The following is a 17,696-nucleotide window of genomic DNA, read 5'->3' on the forward strand; positions in this document are numbered from 1 at the left end:
GAGCTTGGTGTGGATGGCCTAACATTGAATTAGACTAGAGTGAATGAAATAAGGACTTGGAGGGTGTGTTCAACAATGACACAGTGTCAGTGACATACTATATTACATCATACCGGAAAATTCAGTGACAGTCTGTGTGTGTGTGTGTGTGTGTGTGTGTGTGTGTGTTTCCAGGGGTGCTGGATGATGAGGATGTCCGTACAATGATGCACGGTTCCAACATGGTGAAGGTACGCTCCCAGAGGTGGCAGAAGAGCCGCAGCCTGCGTCTGCTGGAGGACGGGGTCACCGTGTGGTGTGAGTCCACCAAGAGCTCCCGCAAGGCCAAGGCACAACAGACCTGTGAGTATACAATGGGGGACGGAAGGGGTGGAGGTAGGGGCCCGAGGAGGAGGGGGGTAGATGAGGGGAAAGGGGAGGTATGGGGAAGGAGGAAAGAAAAGAGAGGGATGGAAGAGGAGAAAAGAATAGGTATGGGGAGGGGGAGAGAAAAGAGAGGGGTGGGCGAGGAGAAAAGGAGGCATAAGGGAGGAGAAGGAGAAAGGATAAGGGTGTGGATTAAGGGAAAGGGAGGGTGGAGGGTAGGTGTAGATTGAGAAGAAGGCTAGGGAGTGAGCAGAAAAGAAGAGAGGAGCGTGGATGGGGAGTGGTCACGAGAGGGGGATGTTTTTTTAGGATCTGAGGCTTTTGCAATAGTTGGAAAGGAAACTTAACCGATATCAGATTAGGAGAAGTAGCCTTGAATGAAGGGAAGGCTATATACAAGAAAAGAATCATGTATAAACAAACGAACAGGACTTCCACAAGCACACTCCCTTGTTGTAGTCAATTCAACCCTCTTAGACCTGATTCAGTAGACTAATTTAGCCAGCTCTTTGTCCTAAGCCGTTTAGGCTTTTCACGTTGGCCAACAATAATGCCTTCTTGTCTACATTTCCCTTTAATTAATTAAAGGGATATTATGCTGTGAGCCAGGACTTAAGTCAGATGCTATAACCTGTGTAATTGTATGATACAGGTAACTGCCAAAATAATGGAAACACTTGAGTAAATGAGGGCTACAAGGTATATTGAAAGCAGTTAACATCCCATCATGCTTAGGGTCATGTATAAAAATGCTTAGCATGCAATTATTTTGGCTACCATGTCCCCATAGGATGACAATTCCCCCATCTACAGGGCATGAGGTTTGATGAGCATGAAAACGTTGTAAACCATATGCCAAGGCCGCCTCAGACACCACATCTCAACCCAACTGAACACTTATGGGAGATTCTGGAGCGGTGCCTGAGACAGAGTTTCCATCAACAAAACATCAACTGATGGAATTTCTCTTTGAAGAATTGTGTTGTTATCCCACCAATAGAGTTCCAGACACTTGTAGAATCTATGCCAATGTGCATTGAAGCTGTTCTGGCTCGTGGTGGACCAACGCCCTATTAAGACATTTTATGTTGGTGTTTCCTTTATTTTGGCAGCATCACCTGTAGTATTGCATCCATATAGTACACACAGAAACTCCAAACATGCTGAAGGTTCACATTCGTCAACCACTGTTACAAAGAGGCATAAAAGCTGCATTAGAAACAATGTACATAGACTTGTTATCCGTTAGCCTCAACATATTGGCTTACCTCAGCTAGCTAATCTTTTGCAGGCAATGGGCCAATCAGAAAGGGAAGCAGGCACTTTATATTAGTACTCTAATGATTACAATCCCCTTAAAGAAAAAGAGAGGAAATGTTGACAGTAATCCTAGATGTTTTGGCCCATTAAACTGTTGGAACGCTATTTCTAATCATAAACCTTTGACCGCTTCCCCTTTCTCACATGCGCGCACACACACACACACACACACACACACACACACACTCACACTGTCACGCCCTGACCATAGAGAGCCTTTTATTCTCTATGTTGGTTAGGTCGGGGTGTGACTAGGGTGGGTAATCTAGGTTGTTTATTTCTATGTTGGCCTGGTATGGTCCCCAATCAGAGGCAGCTGTTTTTCGTTGTCTCTGATTGGGGATCATATTTAGGTAGCCATTTCCCCACTGTGTTTGGTGGGATCTTGTTTATGTGTAGTTGCCTGTGAGCACTTCATTTGCTTCACGTTTCGTTCGTTCTTTATTGTTTTTGTGCGTTTCATTCAATAAACATGTGGAACCCATATCACGCTGCGCTTTGGTCCGAATGTTATTACTACGATTGTCACACCCACACAGTTTTGTATTACTATCCTTCTGGGGACTAAATAATGGATTTCCTTCCAAAATCCTATTTTCCCTAACCCGAACCCTAAATCTAACCTTAACCTAACCATAACCCTAACCTTAACCTAAACCTAAATATAACCCTAACTCCTAAACCTAACCCATAACCCTAATTCTAACCCTAATTTTAACCCTTAACCTAACCCCTAAGCCTAAAATAGCCTTTTTCCTTGTGGGGACCGGCAAAATGTCCCCAATTGTGCTAACTTCCTTGTTTTGATATCCTTGTGAGTTCTGGTCCCCACAAGGATAGTAAAGCCAAAAACACACATGCATAGTTCAATGGTTTAAGGAGAGGGATAGGTGGGCAGCCGGTGAAGCGCTTAGTCCTCAGGCCTCCTAAACCAAATCTCACTATAGTTTAATAGATCTGCACCTACAGGGTTTGCCTCTCAGATTGCTCTTGAAGTATCCCTTCGGTAAATGAGAGGCCATGGCTCTGGCTCCTCTCCATGTTCCATAGGACAAATATAGGGCTCCTTGGCCCTGCCCATAGGGATCTGATGGCACAGGCTAATTATTGTTGTTGGCATGCATGACGAAGGATGAGTGTGTGTGTGTGCGCGTGCGTGTACGCTTGTGCTAGATTCTAGCCCTACCAAATGGGTAAACCTCTTTATGACTGCCAATTGCAGGGTTTGGCCGTGAAGTAACAACCACCACTACACTACTATCTTTGAGTTGCCGGAGTCAATCCGTTTTTTGTTATTTTCATTTTCGAGTCACACTGTACAAACATATTATACTAGTGACCTAGATAACACACATGCAAACACACCCACCTACACAGAGAGTGGAAACATCACAGACAAGTTTATGTCCACTTAATTCCAAAGTCCAGTTAACGAGTACAAGGTTTAAGAGTGTGACGGGTTATGAATGTCAAGGTCAGGCGAGTGCATTCATCATGTCGACTCAGACAGCATAGAGCCACAGTGGTTCACTTCAAGTGGATCACAACACTTCCTTAATACCTTCTAACACCCACTAGTCTGTCTGATAGCACTGCTGCTAACCTAACACACCCTGGGCTGGGAGGCAAGCTGAGGGGAAACGGTTAAGAATGGGATAATGCTGATGGGAGGTTGTAATTGCATGACCTCCTTGTAACGCTCTCTTTCCCTATACCTTCATCTCTCTCTCTCTTTCTTTTTTCTATCGCTCTTTCGCTCTCTCTTTCTCCTCTTTCTTTTTCTCTCTCTTTCACTTGTTGCACAATCCACCCCCACTATGTCACTTCACCAAGGACTATTCCTCGGTCATGGAATTCAGATTAGGTCCCAGTTCTCTACCATCGCTGTCCCTCAGGGACCCAGGAAGCACCCGCTGCTTTGGGAAATGGATACGGCCAGAGCCATGTATTTAGAGAGTTGGGCCAATGCGGTTTCTGCATTATGATGCATTTACAAGACTTTTCAACATTCTATGGCAGCCATGTTAGCTCTCCATTAACATTGCATGGTGAATATGTAACCAATGCCATGTAACTGAATGTCTGGAATTAGAGCAATATTCAACATGTTAAAAGTTGGCCCAACTCTCTAAATATACAGTATATTCGGAAAGTATTCAGATCCCTTGACTTTTTCCACATTTTGCTACGTTACAGCAATGGATTTAAAAAACAAATCTCCGCAATCTACACACAATACCCCATAATGACAAAGCAAAAACAGGTTTTGAGAAATTTTCACAAATGTATTAAAAATTTTAAACAGATATACCTTATTTACATAAGTATTCAGACCCTTTTCTATGAGCCTCGAAATTGAGCTGTGGTGGATGAATCAGAATTAGTTGGGTAACATAGATAATTAAGATGTTTTATTTGCATAATATGCTTATGTGAGATACTTGTCATTAGAATGTATCCCTTTGGACGCTGGTGTTGACAGTTGCACGTTTTCCCTTAGCTAGGGCTCAGTCACTTGGGGCCCAGAGAGGGGAGAGGTCAGGCTTGTCTTTCACATGTCCCTGGTGCTATGCAGAATATCAGAAAGGGAAGAGGACAGAATTGAACGTTGTCTACATATGTGTGTGTGTCTTACTGAGGATGGGCCTCTATGAGAGAGCACTGACAGAGGAGATTTATGATGTCTTTGGGTAATAAAGCCTAAAGAGCATTCCAGATAACATGAGCTAATGGTTCTGTTCTATACCGTACCAGGGAGAGACGACTCCAGTTTGGAGTAGGAGGACCAGACACTGGTCTATACAATGAAAACTTTTGACACAGCAGTTGCTGTCTGCTATGTATTATAGATATCTTTCATACAAAACTTAACCTTGTGACCCATTCTATGTATCTGTGGTTCGTCATGTACGTTGAGAGGGGTGTATCTTGGCTATAAAAGATCTTTGTACTTTTGTGTTGACACTTTCAATGGTTTATTAGAGATAGCGCATCATTGAAAGTCAAAGTGCTTTTGCAAAGCTCTTATTATTAAAGATGTAGTTTAAGTATAACTCTGACTGGTGTGTGAAGTTTAACTCTCCTCATTTGGTAATGCAGAAATTAGCCACCACAGAGCTCAGAGACAGGATTGTGTCGAGGCACAGATCTGGGGAAGGGTACCAAAAAATGTCTGCAGCATTGAAGGTCCCCAAGAACACAGTGGCCTCCATCATTCTTAAACTGAAGAAGTTTGGAACCACCAAGACTCTTCCTAAAGCTGGCCGCCCAGCCAAACTGAGCAATCGGGGGAGAAGGGCCTTGATCTGGGAGGTGACCAAAAACCCGATGGTCACTCTGACAGAGCTCTAGAGTTCCTCTGTGAAAATGGGAGAACCTTCCAGAAGGACAACCATCTCTGCAGCGCTCCACCAATCAGGCCTACAGTGTCCAGACGGAAGCCACTCCTCTGTGAAAGGCACATGACAGCCCGCTTGGAATTTGCCAAAAGGCACCTAAAGACTCTCAGACCATGAGAAACAAGATTCTCTGGTCTGATGAAACCAAGATTGAACTCTTTGGCCTGAATGCCAAGCATCATATCTGGAGGAAACCTGGCACCATCCCTACGGTGAAGCGTGGTGGTGGCAGCATCATGCTATGGGGGTGTTTTTCGGCGGCAGGGACTGGGAGACTAGTCAGGATCGAGGCAAAGATGAACGGAGCAGAAGTACAGAGAGATCCTTGATGAAAACCTGCTCCAGAGCGCCACTGGAGGATGTGTTTAGGGTTAGGGGTTCTCTCTTTTCTGGAGAGACCTGGAAATAGCTGTGCAGCAACGCTCCCCGTCCAACCTGACAGAGCTCGAGAGGATCTGCAGAGAAGAATGGGAAAAACTCCCCAAATACAGGTGTGCCAAGCTTGCGGCGTTTAAGATCCAAGAAGACTTGAGGCTGTTATCACTGCCAAAGGCGATTCAATAAAGTACTGAGTAAAGTGTCTGAATACATATGTGATTAAAATTTTGAAAAAGTCAAGTGGTCTGAATATTTTCCAAATGTACTGTATGTCTCCGGATAAGGCCTCATGTACAGCAGGGTGAGAGACCAGGTGGCTGGTGTGGGAGGTCAGGGGTTGTGACGTCGTCTTCCCCCAACCGGGCCACAGTTAGAGCAGAACAATGACAAAGTCAGGCTGACCACTACAGCAGACAGCTACTGATAACACAAAAGTGGCTGCGTCGAAGGACGTATGCATTCTCATTAACACACACACACACACACACACACACACACACACACACACACACACACACACACACACACACACACACACACACACAAATGCTGACTACAGGTGGTCTCAAGGGCCTTTGGGGTCTGGCACCTGCAGCTCAGCATGATCCCCTCTGTTCAGATGGGCTTTAGAAAATATGCACTGCACTTATCACTTTGGCTGTGCCAGTCTCACACACACACACACACACACACACACACACACACACACACACACACACACACACACACACACACACACACACACACACACACACACACATACACCACACTTCCCCCTACTCTCCGCATTGAAATATCACCCTTGTCATGGAGCGATGGGCAGGAATGTGTCAGCGATTTTGAGGAGGTGGAGAGGCGAGGGCTGTTCAGCAGAAAGAGGCCGTTGTCAGAAGAGACAGTTGTCTAGTGGCTGCCCCTGGCTCTGGCACAGTCAGCCCTGTGGCTGAGCCATCGTTGGTCTGTGTGTGTCACTATTTGCCTGGAAAGCTGATCCCAGTGTAGAAAGGCACTGCTAAATCTACTTAAATAACCAACTGACTGATTTAAAAGCTACTCCACAAACCCAACCACAAATCCAGCTATTCAATTAATGAAGGGATATGGGGTTGTCGTTGTGGTGGAGCTAGTCTTATGTTTGAAACCTTCACTGGGCTCTATTCTGGATGTGTTGCAGGGAGGGTAATGGGGTAGTAGGCTGGTGTTGTGTTGCTGGGCAGAGGGTCAGCCAACGCATGTAAAGCCCTACCCACCGCCCCCCCGACATAGGTTTCACCACATATGTTACTGTTATAAATAAGAGCTGAAATACATGCTCATCTCTCTAGAAGTCAATGAGAGCTGAAATACATGCTAATCTCTCTAAAAGTCAATGAGAGCTGAAATACATGCTAATCTCTCTAGAAGTCAATGAGAGCTGAAATACATGCTAATCTCTCTAGAAGTCAATGAGAGCTGAAATACATGCTCATCTCTCTAGAAGTCAATGAGAGCTGAAATACATGCTCATCTCTCTAGAAGTCAATGAGAGCTGAAATACATGCTAATCTCTCTAAAAGTCAATGAGAGCTGAAATACATGCTAATCTCTCTAAAAGTCAGTGAGACGGTGTTCTTCTTTCTTCCTTTATCTCTTTACACACACAGACACGTCATGGCATTGGGCCAAAGGTCCTGCCTACGCTTGAGTGTCAGTTTGACTGCTGTGCCCTGAGTGTCATGGAGTTGCTGGTTAAATTTGGACCTTGTCATGCAGATGAATGTAGGCCTGAGTCGTAAACATATTCTGCAGCCGCAGCTGACGCAGGTCTGTGTCTGTACAGGTCGTATTATTTAAGAGCCAAATCAGGACCCCAGCACCGAGATGCCATGTCACACTGCTACGTGGGTGTTACCACACTCCCCCTAAAGTTCACGACCTTTCAGCTCCGAACCTCCCTTCAAGTTCCACGTGTTTTGGTGCCCTGTTTGTATTCTGTTTATTCCTACACCCAGATTGATACAATTACTCTCTCTGTTTCTCCCACCGTCTCCTCTCCCACCTTCCCTCCCCCACCTCTCTCTGTGCCAGTCTCAGTGACAGAGGTGGAGTGTGTGCGTGAGGGCTGCCAGTCTGAGGCTCTGCGGAGACTATCCGGGTCAGTACCAGAGAATCAGTGCTTTACGGTGGTGTTCAGAGGAGCCAGGAAGAGTCTGGACCTCCTCTGCTCCTCTGAGGAGGAGGCGAGGCACTGGGTCCGAGGGATACGCACGCTGAAGGAGCGTGTGGCCAACATGACCCAGAAGGAGAAACTGGACCAATATCCTTTACCCCCCCCCCGTGGGCCTTTGCTGCGCTGTGCCAGGCTGCCAGCCTTCGACCCAAAGTAAATATAGTGCAGGTTGGGCAGCCAGGATCGCTATGGTGACTGACTCTGAACATAATACTGTCACATGCACCATCCGGCATCCATAGCATACCTAAGATGTGCAGCAATGGCCCAGCAAAAAGCACCGTCTAAATATAGTCTGACTATCCTGTCAAACATGATCCCTGGTATAGCCGCTGGGTTGTTTGCGTCACAGGTGTACGACAGACACACTTGTGTAAAACGCAAAGCCAGATCTTGAGAGCAGATAGAGCAGTATGTGCTCTGGGACATGTCCAGACTAGTGCCGTGGCTTGTAATTGGGTAAGATTTGAGGTGCGGTTTTACACTGGCATGTCCCAGCAGTGTTTGCAGTAGATTGATATAGACCATCCTTGCAAAAGCTCTTATTGTTGTGCGTGTCCTGGAAGAGGGAGGTGTCATATTGGCTTCTCTTTCTACATCAGCCCTGTGTTCAATTCCATCAGAGGCCTTGGAGGAGGCTTTAAGTATTTTTACTTCAGATGGATGTCGGCACAACAGGACATGTGTGTCTACAGTCAACACACATCGGAATCATAGACTAGGGTGTATTCCATTTCAATTCCTGGTATTGAATTAGCCACTTATCCTCCTCTGAATGATTACACAATTGATTCCTGGATTGCTGTAAATGAAGAAATGATGCACTTGACCCTTACCCATAGTTGGATGTGGTCTGTAATGTGCCTATATACAGTATGCATGTGCATCAACCCTGCCTGTATGTATAGATGTGTTTTGTGTCTATACATACTGTATATACCATAGAATGTACTTTTAAGGATGTGTTTAGGGTTAGCGGTTCGGAATGCTCCCCTGGTTGCTCTCCTTAACTCCCCACACCTGGATCCGTGGCTACCTGAGACGGGCTGATGAGAACGACGATGGGAAGATGAGTTACGACGAGGTCAAACGCCTCCTGCAGATGATCAACATCGACCTGAATGAACAGTACGCACGCTCGCTATTCAAGGTGAGCACGTACTGTATGTGTGTGCAGCATTCAGTATGCTTGTACACTAATGTGCATAGACTTTGACTGCGTGGGTGTGCACATGTGCCTGAGCGAGATGTTGTTGTTGGTTGAAGGCTATTGTTTACTCAGCATGCTGTGGAGTATATTGGGGCTGTGTTTCGCTCTCAGCCTGGAGTCTGTGCTCAATTATCAACCCAGTGGCAAGCCAACCGGCAGGCCCCTCACTCTCTTTCTCACTCTCTCACTCACTCCTGCCCTCTTCTCTCTACTGCTGTCTTTCACCCTCCCCAGACGGTCTCGTCCTTCCCCATCTCCCCCCTCTCTATCAGGCAGCCAGTCATTTCTCCATAGTTACTGCTAGCTAAGTCTCTCAGCTCCCCTCTCCGTTAATGTCCAGTTGTTTTCCTGCTCCTTCCTTCACCATGTGATTCCTTCTCCAACCCTGCCTATCCATCTCCTCAGAGACTGAATATCAAACCAACTGTAGTGCAGTAATGTGTGGAGTGTGTGTTTGTCTATATGGTATGAATTATGGGAGTGGACGGGGTTGCTGGCCACTCCCATAACAAATCGGTGAGCGCCCATAGATTTGATGATATTAACATGGCTCACCTATAAGAATTGAAGATAGTAACTTTGATCCAGCCCTCTGTTTTTAGGGAACCGCTTTGAAAATGTGTGGAGGGGTTGTGTATGTGTGTTTTAATCAGAACAACCCTAACGAAGGTCTCTCTGTCTGTCCGTCCGTCCGTTCGCCCATCTGTCTCTTTGTCCCTCCCTCTCCTCTGTCTGTCTGTCCCTCCTTCTCCTCGATCCGTCCCTCCGTCCATCCCTCTCCTCCGTCCCTCTCTCAGAAAGCTGACCGGTCATGTGACGGCCGTCTGGACCACGTAGAGATCGAGGAGTTCTGCAGGGAGCTGATGAGGCGGCCGGAGCTGGACGCCGTGTTCAGACATTACTCTGGTAACGGCTGTGTTCTGTCCACCGCTGAGCTGAGAGACTTCCTGGGAGACCAGGGGGAGGACGCATCACTGATCCACGCTCAGAGCCTCATCCGCACCTACGAGCTCAACGACTGGGGTAGGCCCGAAGAAACACTGAACATCATTTTAGCCTTGGATTTTTATGACCTTACATTTTACATTTTAGTCATTTGCAGTAGTGAGTGCATACATTTTCATACTTTTTTTCACACTGCATTCCTTACATTCAGTGTGCTTTTATTTATCTGAATGTTTTATGTTGTTATATTTGACACATTTAATTGCTGCAAATTCAGGGCCAGTTCCTCCCCTGATATTAATAGGTTGATGATTTGATGTGCCACTCCTCCCTACAGCCCAGAAGAACCAGTTCATGACCCAGAATGGTTTCACCATGTACATGCTGTCCCTGGAGAACGATGTGTTTAACCCCGACCACGCCCGGGTGCACCAGGACATGACCAGACCTCTGGCCCACTACTTCATCTCATCCTCACACAACACCTACCTCACCAAGGACCAGGTCACCAGCGCCAGCAGCGCCGAGCCATACATCAGGTATTGAATAGACACGTGCGAAAACACACAAACACACATATGCATGCGCATAGACGCACACACATAAACACACAGGCACACACACACACACACACACACACACACACACACACACACACACACACACACACACACACACACACACACACACACACACTAAGAATATGTACTGTGTGAACCAGAGCTCTGAACCAGGGCTGTCGCTGTGTGGAGCTGGATTGTTGGGACGGGGACAAAGGAGAGCCTGTCATCTACCATGGACACACCCTTACTTCTAAGGTGCCCTTCAAAGAGGTAATCGAGACCATCGCCCAGTATGCCTTCAAGGTAGGTAACGTTTTCTTTTAAATTACAACAAAGAAAATACCCCAAAAATGTGAGCACACCTGGCCTGTGACACCCTCTTAGTGGGTTTGGGGGGATGATGGACAGATGGTTGTGTGGTTTATAGGGAGGCCAAATGTTTCACCTTAACCATCGTGCCCATATGTCTTCCATATGTGACTGTTTATGGAAAGCAAAGTATTTCTCATCAAAACAAAATAGATTTAACATGTAAATAGCAGCAGGCCAGCGGCAGAAAACGAATCTAGACATTAGACTTTCTGCCTTTGCCAACGTTCAGTTCACGCTACAGTCAAAGTCTTGGCTCAGAGTCTGATAAGACTAGACTGCTGTCCAACAGCTTCTTGGCCTCAGTGTAGTCCAGAATAAACCCTGGCTTAATACCTAATGAGCTTATGGTTTCTCTTACATCTTAATGAGTGGCCTCTTATGAACCAACCCTTTTTTACCCCCGTAGGCCTCCCCGTACCCCCTGATCCTGTCCCTTGAGAACCACTGTACGGTGGAGCAGCAGACGGTCATGGCCAGACACCTGCGCACCATCCTGGGCAAGAGGCTGCTCACCAAGCCCCTCAACGACCAGCCTCTGAAGGACCTGCCCTCTCCTGAGGTACGGCACACACCCCTGTCCCCAGCTCTCTACTCACCCCCCCTGTCCCCAGCTCTCTACTCACCCCCTGTCCCCAGCTCTCTACTCACCCCCTGTCCCCAGCTCTCTACTCACCCCCTGTCCCCAGCTCTCTACTCACCCCCTGTCCCCAGCTCTCTACTCACCCCCTGTCCCCAGCTCTCTACTCACCCCTTGTCCCCAGCTCTCTACTCACCCCTTGTCCCCAGCTCTCTACTCACCCCTTGTCCCCAGCTCTCTACTCACCCCCTGTCCCCAGCTCTCTACTCACCCCCTGTCCCCAGCTCTCTACTCACCCCCTGTCCCCAGCTCTCTACTCACCCCCTGTCCCCAGCTCTCTACTCACCCCCTGTCCCCAGCTCTCTACTCACCCCCTGTCCCCAGCTCTCTACTCACCCCTTGTCCCCAGCTCTCTACTCACCCCCTGTCCCCAGCTCTCTACTCACCCCCTGTCCCCAGCTCTCTACTCACCCCCTGTCCCCAGCTCTCTACTCACCCCCTGTGACCAGCTCTCTACTCACCCCCTGTCCCCAGCTCTCTACTCACCCCCTGTGGCCAGCTCTCTACTCACCCCCTGTGACCAGCTCTCTACTCACCCCTGTGCCCAGCTCTCTAGGACACACACCCTTGACCCATTCTGCCTAAGAAACCTGTTGTCCTTTTCTACTCTCTCACCCATTCTGTTGTCTCTTTTCTACTCTCTCACCCATTTATGGAACGATTGTGGAATACTAACAGGAATATTAACATATGTTTTGAAGCATCTTTGTCTTGTCTCTGCAGGAGCTTAGGGGTCGTATCCTGGTGAAGGGGAAGAAGGATGTTCACCACCTGAACCAGCTGGGGAAGACCAGCAGCTTTGATACCAGCTCGGACGACGAGGCATCAAGCAGCAACAAAAAGGACAAAAAGGACCCTGCCAAGGTGCTACACATTTACCTTCCATGTGACTGAGACGGCACTGTAAGTCTACAGAAATTGATCAGGAACACGCTGTGTATCAAGCTTTTCTCTTGTGCACTCTGTGTTGCTGGCTTAGGCGGTCTCATCTAAGCTGAGCCCAGAGCTGTCTGAACTGGTGGTGTACTGTCGAAGTGTCCCCTTCCGCGGGTTCCAACACTCTACCCAGAAACCACCCGATGAGATGTCATCCTTCAATGAGAATGACGCCCTCAAACACATCAAGGACACAGGCAAGGGGCTTAGGAAGACATAACTTGAACCGAACAGTTGTCTGTGAATCAGTTCCTGTTGAGATCCTATAATGACTCATAGTTCTTACTGGCGCTGTAGTTGTAGAGAAAGTCCTTGAATACATGGGTGCATTTGTGCATCACGTTGTTGTGCATATTTGTGTGTCTGTCTTTTTATTTGCGTTTGAGGTATTATAATGGAGCTCTTACCCTGTCCTCTCATCACCTTCCAGGAAAGCTGTTTGTCAGACACAACAGCAGGCAGCTGAGCCGGATCTACCCCTCCGGGCAGCGCCTCCAATCCTCCAACTACGACCCCCAGGATATGTGGAATGGCGGCTGCTCGATGGGTCAGCACTCTGGGCTGGAGGGGGGTGGGAGGTGGGGGGTGGGGGGTGGGAGGGAGGGAGGAGGGATATGGTACAGGTGGCTCATTTATTTAACATTATCTAGCCTGGAAGTTCCTGGCCTCCTCTGAGAGCATTGCAAATGCTTGGTATGAGCCTCCTATTCCTCACTCCACTTGTCATAATAACTAACCTCACACTCTGCTGCCTGATAAAGTGTGTTCTGTTGTTCATATGTTACGGTAAGTTGTTGTTGTCTCTTTTCACACCCGTGTCTGTCCTCTCTCTCCCTCCCTCTCTCTCTCTCTGCAGTGGCTCTGAATTTCCAGACTCCAGGGGAGCAGATGGATCTGAACCAGGGCCGTTTCCTGCCTAACGGCCGCTGTGGATACATCCTCAAGCCCAGCTTCCTGTGCAGCCCCAGCTCCAACTTCAACCCAGAGATCACAGGAGGCGGGCCAGGACACATCCCCACACAGCTCACCATACGTGTGAGAAACCTTCTGGGAATCAGATTCTGTTGTGGTGGTTTATATGTGGTAACAGCCTTGTTGGAATAGTAGTGTACATTTTAGTTAGCAGTGGTATGGAAACAGACCAAGGTAGTAAACTATTTCACCTTATTAGTCATTTTGTAAAATCATCTAAAATCATTTGAATAATTTTCATATTAGAATTTTATATACAAAGGCACAAAAAGTAATTGGGTTGATTTTGTGTTCAGATAATATCAGCACAGCAGCTCCCTAAGATCAACACAGACAAGCCCAACTCCATTGTGGACCCACAGGTGTTGGTGGAAATTCACGGGGTGGCCATTGATAAATCCAGAGACAAAACCCACCGAATCGACAACAATGGTAACCTTCCACTCATCTATTGCACATCTATTATTCTCCCATTCAAAAAATGGATCACGAGGGTTGTATACACCCTTGAGTTCACATATTAACCATATTAAAAATATAATTAGAAGAACATAATAGTACTAGGAACATTTCATGTTTTACCGCGAATGAGGATAAGTATTCCCAGGGCACCTGTATGACTCCCACCACACACGGCACTATTCCACACAGAAAGTTGATCAGGAACATTATTCTGCACTCCTATGTTTATCTTTACCATAAAGATAATAAAACATGACAGATACCCCAGCTACTCCATTATCTTTGCTCAGTGCAGGTATTCGGAGTACCAGAAAAGTATACTTCTCATGTAGAGGCCATTATCTCGGTCTGTGGAGTACTTTCAGGCTGTGAATGGTGGTGGATGGCAGTGTCTGACAGCTCTCCTATGCCCCCTGTAGGTTTTAACCCACGCTGGGACAGCACTTTGAGCTTCCAGCTGCAGGTCCCTGAGCTGGCCCTGGTACGCTTTGTAGTGGAAGACCATGACCACAAAGCCAAGAATGACTTTGTGGGCCAGTACACCTTGCCCTTCACCAGTCTCCGTACAGGTACTAGGATACTGTCTCTGTATTGTAGGGGTGTTTGTGTAGCTATTGTGTCTGTGAGGTGACACTGACACCAGTGAGTCTATTTTTCTCTAGGTTACCGCCATGTCCACTTGCTGAAGGCAGATGGCTCCAGCCTCTCTCCTTCAACCCTTTTCATCCATGTCAAGGTGTCCCGTAAGGGGGTCCCCATCAAGACTGTGTCTGAGCGCATGGCCTTGGCTAAGAGTGAGGGCAAAGCATGACCCCTATCTACCTGAACCAGTGCCACACTTTTCTGATAAGCCCCATGCATATCTCATCTTGGGGAGGGAAAGTCTCCCTAATTGGGGTGAAAAGGACAAGCTGCTGCCTGCCTATGTCCTAGTACTCATCTCATACACCCAATTTAGAATTGGCAGGACATATAGGGCTCCCTGGCTACAGAGAGGAAGACATCAGTCCTCCTCAGTCAAACCTGGATGGGAGTCTTGCCTGTTGATGAATAGTGTTGGCTGGGAGAGAAACTCTCTGGCATGTTGCTGTTGTGAGAGTATTCTGTGCTCTGTCATCAGTGCATTCAGTGTTTCCATAGAGACATGACTTTGGCGCTGACCTGTTTTACACCAGAACTCTATCTACTATGAAGCCAATATAGTTTTTTTTTCTCACTCAAAGCCAGGTTTGTGTCCTGGAGTCCCTGGAGCAGATCATGAAGACGTTTCCCAACATTTTTAACATATTTAAAGTTAAGAAATATGGAACTTTTTGCTACTTTTAGCTGATGTGTGGTGAGCGTTCTGGCACAAAAAATGGTCACCGTGCATCACCCAGGTGGATGCCGCGCATTGATGGTGGATGAGGTGAGTTTCCCCCTACTATGTAAAGCTCTTTTGAGTACCTCAGTTGGTAGAAAAGCACTATATAAATCCAATCAATTATTATAACTTTTTTTACTATTACAGAATTTTATAGAAGCATTTTTTCAGGGCAAGACTTGTAGTTGAGCTCCTTTTTCCAGGACAACAATAGTGTTATATGACTAAATTTCATCGGTAAATGAAGTCTAGTTGTTGTGGTATTGGTCTGTCACGCCTGGCATGGCACAGTCCAAAATACTGAGTGAATGCCTAACCTTAGTGACAAAATGAATACATTTCAACACTTAATGTTTCTGTAATGTGTTTGCAACAAATTGTGTTTGTTGCAATTGATGAAACACACTTCTTTCAGTGTGCAATTTCTGATAGGAGTTTTTAGATTATATTTAACATTGTTGTAAAATGTTATAGTCTAATGTAGTTACAGTATTCTAATTATCTCAGTAAAATGAATTCATTTGCATACTGTATGTACTTTCTCTGACACTAACTTCCTTTAGCTAAATAAAAACAGCATCAAAGTCACAGAGGGTCAAACCAAGACTAATGCAATTGACCATGATTATATTGTATACATATAATTGAAGTATTAGCTTTCATGAATTTCCAAGGTCAGTTTTCATTACGAAGCAGTAATCCACAATGCACTAGTAGAATGTATTGTTACTGGACTTTATTATTTGTATTCTTTCCTCTGTTCCTCTAAATTTAAATTCAAAGTCACTTTAATTTTGAAAACCGGCAAATGGTTTTGACAGTTTACAATACTGTATTTGCCTTATTTCAATGGAAACAGCTGTTAGTATTCTTTCTTATAGTTGCTAAGACAGTATATGCGTACCTGTTTACCTCAATGTCTCTTCAGTTGTGTACTTTGTTGTGACTTGTATCTGTGGGCATCAGATTCATATGGGTCAGTGTTAAATCCAGCCACCAAATCTGAAAGGTCTCCCAGTCCATTTAACAACAAAAAGCACTTAAATCCTAACTTTGAAGATGGTGCATCTTTATAGTACTATAGAAACAAATAATTCCCCTGAGCTTCAGGGGCAATATTATCATTTACATTAGTATACTAAGTGACATTAGCACAGTATTTATTTGGCTGTTTGCTTCATTCATCTCACAAACTGGTTTGTATTGTACTGAATGAGAAGAGAGTAATATTATTGTAATACTAAGTGTGAAAGCCTAGAGAAGCATGTTCAGTTTTTATAAAAACTATTTTAACCCCATTGTGCCCTTCTGTATTTTCAATTTTGGCATACTATTTCAATGTTTTTGTGCTTGGATGGTGTCTGTGTGAGAAAACGGATTTATTTTTAAGGAAGTGAAGTAGGAGATAGTATGCACAACACACACAGAGCCTCCTTCTGCCATATAAATGAGTCATATACACTACCGTTCTTAAGTTTGGGGTCACATAGAAATATCCTTGTTTTTGAAAGAAAAGCAAATTTTTTGTCCATTAAAATAACATAAAATTGATCAGAAATACAGTGTAGACAGTGTTAATGTTGTAAATGACTATTGTAGCAGGAAATGGCTGATTTAATGGAATATCTACGTACATACAGAGGCCCATTATCAGCAACCATCACTGAAGATCACATACAATGCAGTGTACTACTCCCTTCACAGAACAGCGGAAACTGGCTCTAACCAGAATAGAAAGAGGAGTGGGAGGCCCCGGTGCACAACTGAGCAAGAGGACAAGTACATTAGAGTGTCTAGTTTGAGAAACAGACGCCTCACAGATGCTGGCCTTCTAGGTAGAGTTCCTCTGTCCAGTGTGTGTTCTTTTGCCCATCTTAATCTTTTATTTTTATTAGCCAGTCTGAGATATGGCTTTTTCTTTGCAACTCTGCCTAGAAGGCCAGCATCCCGGAGTTGCCTCTTCACTGTTGACGTTGAGACTGGTGTTTTGCGGGTACTATTCAATGAAGTTGCCAGTTGAGGACTTGTGATGCGTCTGTTTCTCAAACTAGACACTCTAATGTACTTGTCCTTGCTCAGTTGTCCCCCGGGGCCTCCCGCTCCTCTTTATATTCTGGTTAGAGCCAGTTTGCGCTGTTCTGTGAAGGGAGTAGTACACAGCGTTGTATGAGATATTCCGTTTCTTTGCAATTTCTCGCTTGGAATAGCCTTCATTTCTCAGAACAAGAATAGACTGACGAGTTTCAGAAGAAAGTTATTTGTTTCTGGCCATTTTGAGCCTGTAATCGAACCCACAAATGCTGATGCTCCAGATACTCAACTAGTCTAAAGAAGGCCAGTTTTATTTCTTCTTTAATTAGAACAACAGTTTTCAGCTGTGCTAACATAATTGTAAAATGGTTTTCTAATGCTCAATTAGCCTTTTAAAATGCTAAACTTGGATTAGCTAACACAACGTGCCATTGGAACACAGGAGTGAGGGTTGCTGATAATGGGCCGCTGTACCCCTATGTAGATTTTCCATTAAAAATCAGCCGTTTCTAGCTACAATAGTCATTTACAACA

At 45.8% G+C, this 17,696-nt stretch overlaps 1 protein-coding gene across 1 annotated transcript in view; it reads left to right on the top strand.

The window, feature by feature from the left end:
- Nucleotides 1-16,429, top strand: part of LOC106607244 (1-phosphatidylinositol 4,5-bisphosphate phosphodiesterase delta-3-A) — a 29,064-nt gene extending 12,635 nt beyond the window's left edge. The window contains exons 2-15 of the mRNA XM_014204017.2: nucleotides 175-342; nucleotides 7,530-7,758; nucleotides 8,692-8,821; nucleotides 9,679-9,904; nucleotides 10,164-10,365; nucleotides 10,548-10,692; nucleotides 11,168-11,320; nucleotides 12,122-12,262; nucleotides 12,378-12,531; nucleotides 12,765-12,881; nucleotides 13,191-13,369; nucleotides 13,603-13,738; nucleotides 14,188-14,337; nucleotides 14,431-16,429. Of these exons, the coding sequence (XP_014059492.1) occupies nucleotides 175-342; nucleotides 7,530-7,758; nucleotides 8,692-8,821; nucleotides 9,679-9,904; nucleotides 10,164-10,365; nucleotides 10,548-10,692; nucleotides 11,168-11,320; nucleotides 12,122-12,262; nucleotides 12,378-12,531; nucleotides 12,765-12,881; nucleotides 13,191-13,369; nucleotides 13,603-13,738; nucleotides 14,188-14,337; nucleotides 14,431-14,579 (2,279 nt within the window). The 3' untranslated portion in view covers nucleotides 14,580-16,429. The remainder of the gene's footprint in view (nucleotides 1-174; nucleotides 343-7,529; nucleotides 7,759-8,691; nucleotides 8,822-9,678; nucleotides 9,905-10,163; nucleotides 10,366-10,547; nucleotides 10,693-11,167; nucleotides 11,321-12,121; nucleotides 12,263-12,377; nucleotides 12,532-12,764; nucleotides 12,882-13,190; nucleotides 13,370-13,602; nucleotides 13,739-14,187; nucleotides 14,338-14,430) is intronic.
- Nucleotides 16,430-17,696: the final 1,267 nt, after the last annotated feature.

Source organism: Salmo salar, chromosome ssa06 (genome assembly GCF_905237065.1).
Source record: "Salmo salar chromosome ssa06, Ssal_v3.1, whole genome shotgun sequence".
In the NCBI taxonomy this organism is placed as follows: domain Eukaryota; kingdom Metazoa; phylum Chordata; class Actinopteri; order Salmoniformes; family Salmonidae; genus Salmo; species Salmo salar.